The 13,448-nt window shown below is 43.1% G+C and overlaps 1 protein-coding gene across 1 annotated transcript in view; it reads left to right on the top strand.

Moving 5' to 3' along the window:
- The window catches only part of frmd4ba (FERM domain containing 4Ba), a 63,476-nt gene that overhangs the window by 34,164 nt on the left and 15,864 nt on the right, over positions 1-13,448 (top strand). Inside the window, exons 6-11 of the mRNA XM_080729133.1 lie at positions 107-163; positions 1,214-1,236; positions 5,401-5,484; positions 7,510-7,575; positions 9,317-9,374; positions 13,220-13,306. Coding sequence (XP_080585259.1) covers positions 107-163; positions 1,214-1,236; positions 5,401-5,484; positions 7,510-7,575; positions 9,317-9,374; positions 13,220-13,306 — 375 coding nt within the window. The remainder of the gene's footprint in view (positions 1-106; positions 164-1,213; positions 1,237-5,400; positions 5,485-7,509; positions 7,576-9,316; positions 9,375-13,219; positions 13,307-13,448) is intronic.

The raw sequence follows: 13,448 nt of genomic DNA on the forward strand, positions 1-13,448 counted from the left end.
CAGGGAGGAGGTTTCTCTCAAGTCAAGTCAAGTGTTTCGTTTCGGGAAAGGAAAGCTACACTTGTTTAGTCAACCGATCACAACTTCTGCTTTTCCTCGTAAACAGGAGAACATCGAGGTGGAGAGTGAACATGTCTTCAAGTTAGCGGCATTCGCGTTGCAGGTACGTGCGAGAGTTTTGACATAGATAGCAGCCGTTCGAGGCTAAACGTTATAATGACTACTAGACATTTGAATCCAAGCTTGTGCGTCCAGTGTCACGCTGCAACATTTGAAAACAGTTGTCGTTTGGCTGCTGCCTGCTGCCATTGTTTACATGGATGATAGGTTGTATTAAAGGAGCTATAGTCAACTTTTTCTTGAAAAACGGACGCTAAAATAAAAATAATGTTTCAAAAATATTTTATAAAAAAAGATTAACCTTCATGTATGTGTTTCTATTCAAAAATGACCGCAAAACAAGCATAAAATAATGATAAAATAATCATTTTGGCCATTGTCAGGCTGACTTTGTTTACATCCCTTATCAATCCATATAAAAGAATAGAAGAAAAAGTTGACAATGGCTCCTTTAAATCAGTGAGGTTATTATAAACACACCAGGCAACTGAGTTGACCAGTGGTTCTCAAACTTTTTCATGTCAAGGACCCCTAAATTGACACTTATTAGACCGCGGACCCCCATTTGAAAAGGCATGCCAGGGACCCTCATGTCATATAAGAGGAGAAACCTACTGGTCTATAACATTGATTTTCAACCATTTTCATTTCAGGGACCCCCAGTTTGACATGCATTAGGCTACAATATAAATTGGGGTCTCAGGGACAGAAATGCCACTACATGGGTGTCCATGTAATGGCATTTCTATCCCTGAGACCCCAATTTATATTGTAAAAATCAATGTTAATTTAACACAGAGTGTACAAATGGAACCAAATTGACTCGTTAGGGTCCATTTGCACACTCTGAGTTACAGTGCCATAAGGGTCCATTTGGTTCCTAACTATGATTTAGCTGGAGACCCCCTGGAACTCCCCCAAGGACCCCTGGGGGTCCCCTAACCCCACTTTGAGAACCAATGGTTTACATGGTGGTTGATGGGTTGCACTAAATTAGTGAGGTTATTATAGATGCACCAGGCAATTGAGTAGACATTTCTTATTCGAGGTGAAGCTTTGCTCATGCGTTTCTTTTCTTTTCTTTTTTCTAAAGGAAGCCAAAGGAGAATTCACAAGGTAAGGTTCCATTGACATATGCTGCAGACACACATGTGAAATACCCTAGGCATTCTGCGGTTAGCCAAGTATTTCTTGCCTTATTATTCTGACAAGGAGGAAGTACTGGGGTTTATTGATCTGTTTGGCCAAAGCTCAGTGTAGTTAGTTAATGTTCAACTTAATTGGCTCAGATTTGTATTTCACGCTGGAGTTCCCTCAGTTAATAATTTCCTTGATGGTATTCTGTTGACAGAATGACACTGAACCAAACTCGAGCTGGACAATTCCACTCACATGCTGGAAAATAGAAATATGTTGCCTTTTACATAATTAAAAGAAAGAAATTGGTCCATGTGCTAAAGAATAATGGCACTAAATGGCTGTCCCTCTGATGTCTCGGTAGTATAATAAGTCTGTGTCACGTTCCCTGGGAAAAGTGAATCTCGAGATACCTCTGTGGAGATAGTACTGTACTGTACAGGTTTGGTCAGACACAACCAGTACGATGTTTTGCACGAGAAGACCACAAATCATTAACCACCTCCCAGGTGGGGATGGTGTTTTTGACGAAGGCCTTGGCACCGAAAAGCTTGACCCACTGATATGGTTTGTAGGGAGTTTTTAGTCTATGAAATGAAGGGTGCACACTGCACACTGCGATGAGTAAACATTGGTCTGAGTGAGAGTAGCAGAGCAGGTTTTGGCAGCAGACTCTGTCTGTGTGTCCCAGCATGGTGCCCCTAGAGGCCCCTGTGCATTATTTGAACACAAAGCTTTGTGCTCTGTAAGGAGTTGTAGTACATGTACGCTGTGACTGCACATAGCTATATAGAATGCTGAAAATGCAGTTTGAGTTCCTGCAAAACTGCTTAGTTCTCTCAAGAACAAAATCAGCGGCATCCATTTGTCGCTGTTAATCTTTCACTGGTTTATTAAGTATGATTAATAGCGGGTGATTCTTTGTCCCTTGCTATTATGCATGTTTTAAATGCATTCTTTCTTACTGCTTAGCCCCGGAGTGTAGTGTGAGAGTTTGTCCAAACTTTCCAGCTCGTGTAGGTGTTGGGATGGGCCGTTCTTTGTTCACACTGTGAAAGCACAATAAAGCAAAACCTGCCAAGAGATCTGTAAGAAAACCTGCCAAGATATTCTGTAAGAATCAATGTCCTCAGTGTTGATTTAACTATGCACGTTTCAGTGTTAAATTAACACTGGGGATTTGTACTGTGTAGCTTTTCCTCCCCCTCCCCTCTTGCACGGATGACACCAATGCTGCATATACAGTTTCAGTGTTGTCCCACGGGGAGTATCAATACATTCCATCACTTTTACTTTGATCACTAGTTTGGCAACTAACACGCTGTGTCTGAACTTAGGCAATACACAAAAACAAAAATGTCTCCTTGCTACTGGACATTGGTACTACTAGGAGATACTACTGGTATCTCCTAATACAACAACAACATACAATATGTTAATCATAGTGTTATTGTCTCCATAATATGCAATGCTAGCAAAGTGTTGCCACGTCTCTATTTGTTGTACATAATATGATAGTGTTTCTCTTGTCTGATGCCTTTCATTTCTACCTCTGTGGTAGAGGAAGGCCAGTTAATCTCCTCATAAAGCATATATGTGGCTCCTCAAGACAGAAGCAAGCAAAGGGCCCCGTGGCGGTGAGATTAGATGTGGAGGAGTAAAGTTAGACCTCCTGTTCCTTGCTAGCATTAAGCCTGCCTTATGGAGGAGGACGAACCAACCAGTAGACGGGGTTGCCCAAAATGTAGACAGTCTGGCGTCAGGACGACTCACCATAGTGATGTCATCATCATGCTGGTCTGAGCTTGAATTAAACAGTACATCATCTGACATCTGGGTTAATAAGGTTAGTCTACTTGTTGCTAAACGCAAATGTCACATTTCTAGTGTTACCATTTGTTCTGTGCGTAATCTGTAATAGTGTATTGTCGTTGTCGGGTGGAAACCTCGTATCTCCAAGTTTCAAATTTGTATGTTCTTTCGCAAAGTAAAGCCCTGCTGTGCTTCATCGTACATCGCACAAAAGTAGTGAAAACAGCCGATCTACAAGCACACAACGCCTCGCGGTGCGAGGCGTTCTGTGCTTGTAGATCGGCTGTTTTCACTGTAGTTTAATACGTTTTTAAAATGAAAAATGCAAAATGAACGGTTTTGGACATACAAGGTTTTCACCCGACAACGACGATATAGCAATCATGCGTGTCACGTCATGGCATTATTTTACTACAATTTAATGCACTAGCTAGCTACTGCACCACGTTTGAAAAAGACCAAAGTTGTTTGTGTACAGTGCTCTTTAGTCAATAAAAGCCATGACAGTTTTAGCTCTCTGCTCTATTTGTATGTGTGTAGACTGTAGTTATTGGTTCATTCGTGGCACTGGGGAATCCCGCAGGCTCTGTCATTGTATTACCTCAACACAGTCACACAGTCTCAGCCCAGTGCAATCGCTGACACATGAGTATTATCTCTCCCACACTAGCTGGGCTGAGCCGTACTGGGCTGGGCCGGGCGCTGTACTGGGTGTAGGAATTGCCCCCACGCTGCAGGAAGATAACAGACGTAGTAATGCATTCCAGATTGCTGACAGGGCAGTGCGGCTGTGGAGTAGATCACCCCGACAACGCCAGGCCCCAGCGCCCCATAAAATGTATGCCATCAAGCTCCCAGTGAAGTGCCATGGCAGCAAAACCCAGTCAGCCTAGAAGAGGCATGCTACTAGAGGCAGTGATTCAAGAAGCTCTGCGTGTGCAGTCAGTGGTTCCCCCTGCCCCCTTTTGTTTAGTTGTTTTATTTAGTTTAGTAAGCTGGTTCATATAACTGGATAATTAAAGGCCACCCTAGCATATAGCCTGGGATTGTTAGCTTCCATTCCATTCAAGTTCAGGTGAAACCTATTGGGAATTTGGCCTAACAAGGTCTTATTATCTCTTAATATCGTGTTTATTTCTTTATATGCTCAGCTAGTAAAGGTATGGAAGTGGAGCAAGCTGCAAGTGCTCCAGGATGTTTTATGTTATGTCGGAGGATTAGGAACGCGGTCTGGCCCACAGGTTTGAGTCCTGCCTATTTTGGAATAGCACTGGGACTCTCGTACAGTACCTTTCAACACTGGGAGGGTGTGCCAAGTGCTGGTGAATGGCTTTTGTTCAGGGCTCCAGTAGACTGGCCTGCCAAGCCATAGCCGTCTTTGTCCTGTAGCAATTGTAGACCCAAGTTCTCCCCCCACATGTTGTTGCAGTGACTCAGGGTTCTCTATCTGCAAACCTTGACGGTGACATACACCACAGTTTGTCCACACTGATACTGGGCTTATATTTGCAGTGTTCATTCATTAGATCACTTTCAGTCTCTGCTTAACATTTCTCGTCTGTGGGTGAATGCTTGGTTGGCTGGTTGATCTGAATTGGTAAATCTTTGACACGATGTTCATTCTATGCATAACTTTATGCTGAAGTGCCATTATGCAGTCACACAATTTTTACACAAGTTAAATAAACCCTGAGAGTTTTACTGTGCAGAACCTTTTCATAAAAGCTTTTTTCAGCACCTTAAAAGGCACCTACGGTTTCCTGCTCATGTGCTTCTATAATTGAACTCTGGCAGGACTTAAGTAAAGCTACAGCATAATCTTGGCAAGCGTCGGTGCTCTTATAGATAAAGAATATGGAGAGAGAGAAAAAAAAAAATCCTGACACCGCACCTTTTGGCTTTGATTTGCAATTGTGAGTTATCTCTGCCGTGCGTTGAAGTCTTAAGAAATTCAAACCACACTGCACAAACACATGGAGAAAGTCTCTCCACTCTTATCATAGCATATCTTTTGAGATTCTTATCTAAACATTTACCTTAACTCCTCGTACGTTCTGCATACTGATTTGTTGAGCTCCTTTAAGGTCAAAACAGGACATGTGAGATTTATGAGCACGGAGGGTGTCACGTGTCGGAGGCCTAGTAATTAGACAGTAATAACATGTCTTTGATCAATCAACAGTATAATTTCGGAGACTTTACTGTGTCCCTCCCAGCCCTGTAGGATAGATGAGGTACCCACATACACGTGGAAAACAACTCTAGAAAGGACACAACAAGAGTTAGTGAATTGGTCTTAACTAATATATAAGATCTTTCTTTTTCTCCCAGTGCTGAGACTGCCAGATCAGACCTGAAGCAGCTCCCAGTTCTGCCCACCCGGGTCTTGAGGGAGCACCCTTCTCTGGCTTACTGGTAAGTCATCATGTCAGCTGCTGGAACCTCTGGATAGGGATGGGACGATATGAACATGCCGTGTCAGGATTATTGTGACCCAAAAAATCTGCCATTTATGATATTATTGCGATAATCGAAATATCCCCAACATCCATTATCCCGGTGGCGGAACATTTGCAGATCTACAAGCTCACAACCCGTCGCCAAGAGATTTGGTAGACAGAGAAATTTGGTAGAGAGTGAAAAAAAAAACACTATCAATTACGTTATTTCCAGATTTGTTTTACCAATTATAGAGGGTTTAAATGGTACCAGATATGCAGCTTGGCAAGTAAAAGGTGAATTGATCCCAGTGCATGACGGAGGATAATTTCACGTAAATTTAAATCTCCACGATACGATTATTATGAATTTTCTTTTAGGGATGTCCCGATACCACTTTTTTGCTGACCGAGTACAAGTACGAGTACTTCATTTTGAGTACTCGCCGATACCGAGTACCGATACGAGTACAATTAATAATACAAAATGTCTTTAAATTACGTTTTTATTTTATTTTTTATCAGGTGTTCCTCACTTTCTGGCTGTATATAACACATTAAATTGCATTGATTTCCCAGAACATGGTACAACTGCCACACATTTCACTTTTTTTTCAGGTTTAGCCCATGGAAATTCCTGTACTGTGCATGATCTTCTAGATCTGCCATGCTCAAACATTTTGTATTTTTACTTTTGATACTTTAAGAGAGAGAGAGAAAGTCGAAGTGGCGGAACACACAGGGTACTCGGGCGCTTTGTGAGCAGTATCGGACGAGTACCGATACCGCAAAATAGGCCGGTATCGGGGCGAGTACCGATACCACGAGTACCGATACCGCATCCCTAATTTTTTTATCACAATAAACGATAATAACGATTATCGTCCCTTCCATACCTCTGGAAAGAAACCACAAAATATAATACAGCACAACACAGTGCCTGCCACCCCTCTTCCACCTGCAACGTGCAGCCCCTCAAACCACCCATCAAATGGCCTCTGCGGTCCGTAACACCTGGCTGCACAAAGCAATTATTTCCCCAGATGAGATGAGCATGCATGCCTGCCTGCCTGGCACCAACAGAATCTTTTCCTCTGATGGGGCAACTAATTAATGCCAGGGCTATGTTAATTAGGTTTGCCCGTTAGTTCTGCGAAAGAAAGAACAGGGTAACGCTGACAGAGGTGAGGCCAGCCGCTCTACAATCTTAAATTGTTCCTGGCTTTTCTCTTTTGAATGTTTTGCTCCTTTCTCTCTTTAGAGTTTTGGTTCCTTTTCCTCCTGTGCCTGCCCTTCTCCTGCCAGTATTAGTGACTGTAGCACCGGGACTTGGATCAATTGCCATTGTGTGTGTGTGTGTGTGTGTGTGTGTGTGTGTGTGTGTGTGTGTGTGTGTGTGTGTGTGTGTGTGTGTGTGTGTGTGTGTGTGTGTGTGTGTGTGTGTGTGTGTGTGTGTGTGTGTGTGTGTGTGTGTGTGTGTGGACAGGGAATTACTACTTTGTGAGGACCTCCTGTCCCCACAAAGATAGTACAATCGGAGAAAAAAACCTTGTGGGGACACATTTTAGTGTCCCACAAGGTGTTTAAGGGTTAGGGTTAAAAATTAATGGAATGTCCCCACAAATATAGTAGACTATGTGTAATGTCCCCACAAAGTAGTAATTGCAAACCTGTGTGTGTGTGTGTGTGTGTGTGTGTGTGTGTGTGTGTGTGTGTGTGTGTGTGTGTGTGTGTGTGTGTGTGTGTGTGTGTGTGTGTGTGTGTGTGTGTGTGTGTGTGTGTGTGTGTGTGTGTGTGTGTGTGTGTGTGTGTGTGTGAGCGAGCGCGTGCACGTAAAAAAAGAGAGGGAGATGGGAGCCACTGGTGGGCCAGTAGGCCAGACAGAATGTTCTGCATGAGCAGACAGAGTGTTTGTCAGAAACAGGGCCATCTCTGGGCTGGTGGGGTGTAGCAGTAGCACTTGATGGATTTTTCATTAACGGTTTGATCCCTTCCATTGCAGCGAGGACAGGGTGATCGAGCATTACCAGAAGCTGAAGGGGCTGAGCAGAGGACAAGCCATCGTGCAGTAAGTTGTGGAATTAATGATGATGATGATGATAATAATAATACCAAACAACTTTTATTTATTCACCTTTCAAGCATGGACTGATTGACGTCCGGTAAAATCATAATAAGTCAAATGTATCCATCCTTAAAGGTGATACACCATGCATTTAAAAAGTATTTATGTCATATTGTTTATGTCCCAAAAACGTTTTTCAAAAGGTTTGAGGCTAAATTACCACTCCTGAATAGAGAGCCTCTCTCATTTTTGAATGGCTCTCAGAGCATTTCAGCTGCAGTACCACCTTTGGCCTGAACTGCGCCCCCCCCCCCCCCCCCAAAAAAAAATCTTTTTGAAAAAAGAAAAAAAGATTTTTTTTGAAAAAAAAAAAGTTTTTTTGATTTTTTTTTTGATGATGACGTCACAATCGGCAGATGACGTCACAATCGGCAGCAAATCTGGATAGCCTGTTTTTTTAACCTTCGCCTTCTCAAAACCAGAGAAAGACACAACGGTCAGAAATGGGACTTTGTGAGTATAGAAGGTGCTAGTGGGACCCCAAAAAAAGGTTTTAAAATAGGAAAAGTGAAATTTCATGGTGTATCACCTTTAAAATAAAAAAATATATAATTTATGATTCACATGTTTCATACTATTTCTGCAATTTTTTTAGCTATTGAATGTAATTATGTTCTTTAAGTGCTTCTCTATGGCAGTTTCATGCACGCAATAGTGGAATTCAGGAGGGAAGAGCCACCGGCTAAATAGCTGGTTGCACATTTTAGAGCTTGTCTTCATTCTGACAAATTCACTGTTTCACATTTATCATCTAAATCTAATATTTGTTGCACTGTTTTCTCGGTTCAGCTTTTCTGGTTTGTGTGGTCGGTGTCTGATTGATTGAATATTTTATTAGACAGCACGAGTATAGTCAAACACTTATTAAAAGGTCAAGGATTACACCAAAAAACTCTAAATTCACCAGAAAAAAAACTAAGTATTAAGACTTGAATAATACTTTTAATTACGAAATTCATATGCCGACACACATGAGAGCAGGTTGTGTGTAGTCTGCACACCTTGTCTGGCCCATGTGAAGATGCATTTTACAGAATATCCAGCCTGTGACCTCAAATGTTTGACACTGCTACTGTATGCGTAGTTGACCGGCATCCCTGTCCCTAGGGCTCTACCTCTATACTTGGTCCACAGGCATTTCCAGAGTCGACATCAAATCTCTTAGCTGAAAATAGCAGATCTACATGCTCAAAATGCGTCCAGCTTATAATATTTTCGCAAAATGTTCACTCCCAATATAGGGATGCTGGCTGGGGTTTATTTGTGCTGTCCTACCCTATGGTGGTTGTCGTCTAAGGACGAGGCGGTCCCCATGCCCACGCCAGAATGTGTCATTAATTAGGAACGGCACTCTTGTCACTCTGCCAGCATAGGGGGGGGAGGGCGGGGGGGGGGGGGGTGACAGACCTCCACTGTGTGTTTTCCCCAGGAACTGCAGCTCAAAGCAAACGCAGGTCATTTACGCACAAATGATTTGTGCCCTTGAATTGATCAATGGACTCTCCCTCCTCCTGTCACGGCCCTGAAAGAAATCGATTGGCCTTCCACTGAAAATGACTGTGGCTTCTGAATGGCTGTGGCTTAAATCCCACTCTGTCCACCGCAGTACAACGGCCACTGGTTGACAGTGATTAAGTGTAAGTGGTGGAATTACCGTTAACCTGTTCCCGTCTCTTCTTCAAAGGTATCTGGCCCTAGTGCAGTCCCTGCCGACATATGGAGTCCATTATTACCCAGTGAAGGTAAGGATCAGCACTCTAGTCTGCGTACACTTCAGTGGAATATTCCTCCATCGACACGCTGTCTTCTCCACATTCTTCTGTTAACCCATTTAGGGCCTAGAATTATTGACTGCTTTAACCAGTGAAAAATAGCAGATATACAAGCTCACAGCGCGGCACCGAGTGCCGCGCTGCGAGCTTGTAGATCTGCTATTTTTGAAAAAGTCGTGAAAATGTGTGCAAATCTTTGAATATATGTATATTCAAAGCGAACGTTTGTAACTACATTTTTGCTTCTGGGTGGGTCCCTGGAACTAGATATTTTGAAATAGGGGTCCGTGGCCAAATAAATATCATTTTGGGGGTCCTTCACATGAAAAGGTTTGCGAACCACTGACATAGTAGTCTCAAGAACAGACTAACTGAGCTCCAGTTAAGTGAAAAGGACCTTTTTTTTGACGATGGCTGGCCAGATTGCTGACATAGAAACATAGTTTTTTTCCAAAAACCTTAGAAGGATTCAAAAGACACTTATAGAATCGGGTCAAAATTCTAATTTCCACGATTTTTCAAAAATAGCAGATCTACAAGCTCGCAGCGCGGCACTCGGTGCCGCGCTGTGAGCTTGTATATCTGCTATTTTTTCATATTTAAAGCATAAAATATTGCGTCATGTTGTGTTCAGGCCTAAATGGGTTTTAACTGACAGTGGTTCTCAACCTGGGGGTTGTGACCCTCATAGGTGTGGCCAAATAATTTGGAGGGTTCGCCAGATGAAAATAGAACACAACAGACTTAAGTAACACGACTGAGACCGCCAGTGAGAAACACATAGTGGGTATAATAATGTTGAGCTGCTGCAGCTGTTTGCAATGCGGTGCAAATACCAGCAGGAGTTTGGATGTTATGAATTGATCAGCTCCAACGTGTAGCTACTGTGCTGAGGACACATTTAAGCTTAACACCATAGTAAGGGGATTTTATAAGATATTTGACCAATCTGCGAAGTAAATCGTTACCAAGAAATTTCTTCACCAATGTGTTTCTATAATGTGTAATAATATGTACTAAAAGGTTGAAATTCAACTCCCGGGGGAAACCTCATAAAAAAGCTGATTTGTGTTTGTGTCCCATTAACTTTACTATACAGGAAAAAAATACAAAGAATAAATATGCTTTAAGTAGCATGTACAGGGTCAAACTAGGGGTTTTACATGATGCTGAATCCATTGCAAGCTTTTGTTTTGCATGAAAAACATTCCTTGGGCTAAAAACGGACCCACAAAACGATGGTTTAGTGATGAATCATCACTTTTCACTGTTTTGTAGGGGCCATTTGTAGCCCACGGAATGTTTTTTGTGCAAAACAAATGCTTGCAATGGATTCAGCATCATGAAAAACCCCTAGTTTGACCCCTTACATGCTACTTAAAGCATATTTATTCTTTGTATTTTTTCCTGTATAGTAAAGTTAATGGGACACAAACACAAATCAGTTTTTTATGAGGTTTCCCCCGGGAGTTGAATTTCAACCTTTTAGTACACTAGCCCTTACCCGTTCAAAGATATGAGCTCCAAAATGATGTGCAGTGTGTGGGTTATGGGATGTGCACTGTGCATACAGTATATGAGGGATGGAAAGTAACTTTAACTGGTGCTTGCATGTTAATATGTAGGAGCATCAATAAGAAATACCCGTTTTGTTTAATGGCTACCCCCCCCCCCCCCCCCCCAGCCCGCCCACCCGCCTGCGCACACACCCGCCTGCCTGCACACACACACACACACACACACACACACACACACACACACACACAGAGAGCTGGTTAAACATGTTGCCTCATGCTAGATGCAGAATAGATGTGCCTCATGCTAGATGCAGAATAGATAGTAGATACACCATAAAAATGCTAATATACAGTATATGATTTGTGAAAGTGACAAACGGGCTTTACCCGTTCAAAGATATGAGCTCCGAAATGATGTGCAGTGTGTGGATTATGGGATGTGCACTGTGCACACAGTATATGAGGGATGGAAAGTAACGTTAACTGGTGCTTGCATGCTAATATGTAGGAGCATCAATGTAAGAAATACCCGTTCCATTTAACGGCTACAGAGATACTGTGTACCGATCTGCATGATTTTGGACAACATCTGTAACAGGGCCAGAACCCCCCCCCCCCCCCCCCGCCCGCCCGCCTGCCTGCCTGCCCACCTGCACACACCAGTCCCCCCCCCCCCCCCCCCGCCCGCCCGCCTGCCTGCCCGCACCACAGTCCCCCCCCCATGTGTGTGTGTGTGTGTGTGTGTGTGTGTGTGGGGGTTTGTGTGTGATTGTGCATGGGGCCTGAACAACAGCGCCCCTCCCTTAACATGTGTGGTCACAAAAGGTACTGTAGGCTAAATAGATATAGATACACCATAAAAATGCTATTATACAGCATACGATTTGTGAAAGTGACAAACGGGCTTCACAGTTATGTCAGGTGTGTTCATATGCTGATGGTGATGCGATTTCAGATCAATTGCTCCAGCCACTGAGGAGAAACGCTGTGACAGACAGACAGACAGACAGACAGACAGACAGACACTCACTCAGACATTCGCAAAATTATAGTATAGATATTATTACACACCTTTAGAAACACATTGGTGAAGACATTTCTTGGTAACGATTTACTTCACAGATTTTCTTATGTTCCCCTTACTACCAGTGAACATGAAGGGGTAATTTCCACATCCAAATGAAATGACACTGTCGTTTTTGACATGAGGAGGAATGTGGCTGGGTACTGAAATTAAAGCCATAATCCTTCCAAAAAATGGGTTAGGGTTAGGTCTTATTATTAATTATAGGCGTCTGTATGTGTGCACCATAGAGTTATAAGAAGTATAGAGAGGGCACCAGATATCCCCGCCCGTCCACTTGGATTGATTTGCTCACCCAGCGCATGAAGCGTACTTCCGTGTTTGAAACGCCTCTGAAACGTGACGTAGTGGGACCTAAGTGACGCGTTTTGCGTCAACGAGTTTGTTCATGGACGCGCTGGGGCTCCAATTCATGAACGAGCACTTCCGCTATGAACGCGCAGTCAATACAAAGAAGCCTAGCGCGTTCATGTTTCTGGCCCCAACTGCAGTACCTCAAAACGGCCACCTTGTCCATGACGCTTCAGCCCTCCCCTAGGTTCTGGGGGCTTGTTGTGCACACATGCACCCACATTTGTTCAGTTCGTGTATATTGTCAGATCGGTGAGTCGTGAAGGACTACTTTGGGGGTCGCCAGCCAAAAAGGTTGAGAACCACTGAGTTACCACACCATCTTCTCCATATTCTTCCGTCAATACACTGTCTTCTCCTCTTGTCTCGTCTACTTTGAGCTAAGGACTAATTTCACACAACTTTCTCATTAGATGCTAACCTTTTCCTCTATATATCAGGGATTTTATTTATATACAGTATTTATCGTGTTTAGTTAGACTTACACAAATTAAAATAATAAAACAAGGTGCAGTCTCGCAGACACTATTTGTACGAGTGAGGAAAAAATACAAATGGCTTTCATTTTCAAAATATGCTTAGTTTGCCGAAACTGAAGTTGTTTCCCTACTCCTTAGCCACATCAACGGACTTTTCCTACCTAAACTCATTAAATCAGGGTTTCTGTAGAGATCAAACAGTGGTGTTAAAATGACTCTGTCTGCAGAGCTTTTAAGGCTCCTTTTAAATGCATTTGATCCCTCCTTGCATTGCTATTGCTGAAAGCCTAATGGGGTAATTGCGCTGGTCCTTTCTTTTTAAACTCCCACTGACAACCCTCCCTCTAATGAGCGTTGTTTCTGTGTGTCCTTGTTTTCACACAGGATAAACAGGGCATACCGTGGTGGCTGGGAGTCAGCTACAAAGGCATCGGCCAGTACGATTTACAGGACAAGCTGAAACCAAGAAAGGTAGGCTGGTTATCAACACCAGGCTGGAACAGCAGGGGGGGTGGGATTCTGTGAGTCTGTCTGTGAGCAGCTAATCTGGGCACTGCTGGGGACCAATTGATGTGAAACATGCACATTTGCCAGTAGGCCAAGGAAGAACTTG

The sequence above is a fragment of the Nannobrachium achirus genome, assembly GCF_963921795.1.
Source record: "Nannobrachium achirus genome assembly, chromosome: 6".
Classification (NCBI taxonomy): domain Eukaryota; kingdom Metazoa; phylum Chordata; class Actinopteri; order Myctophiformes; family Myctophidae; genus Nannobrachium; species Nannobrachium achirus.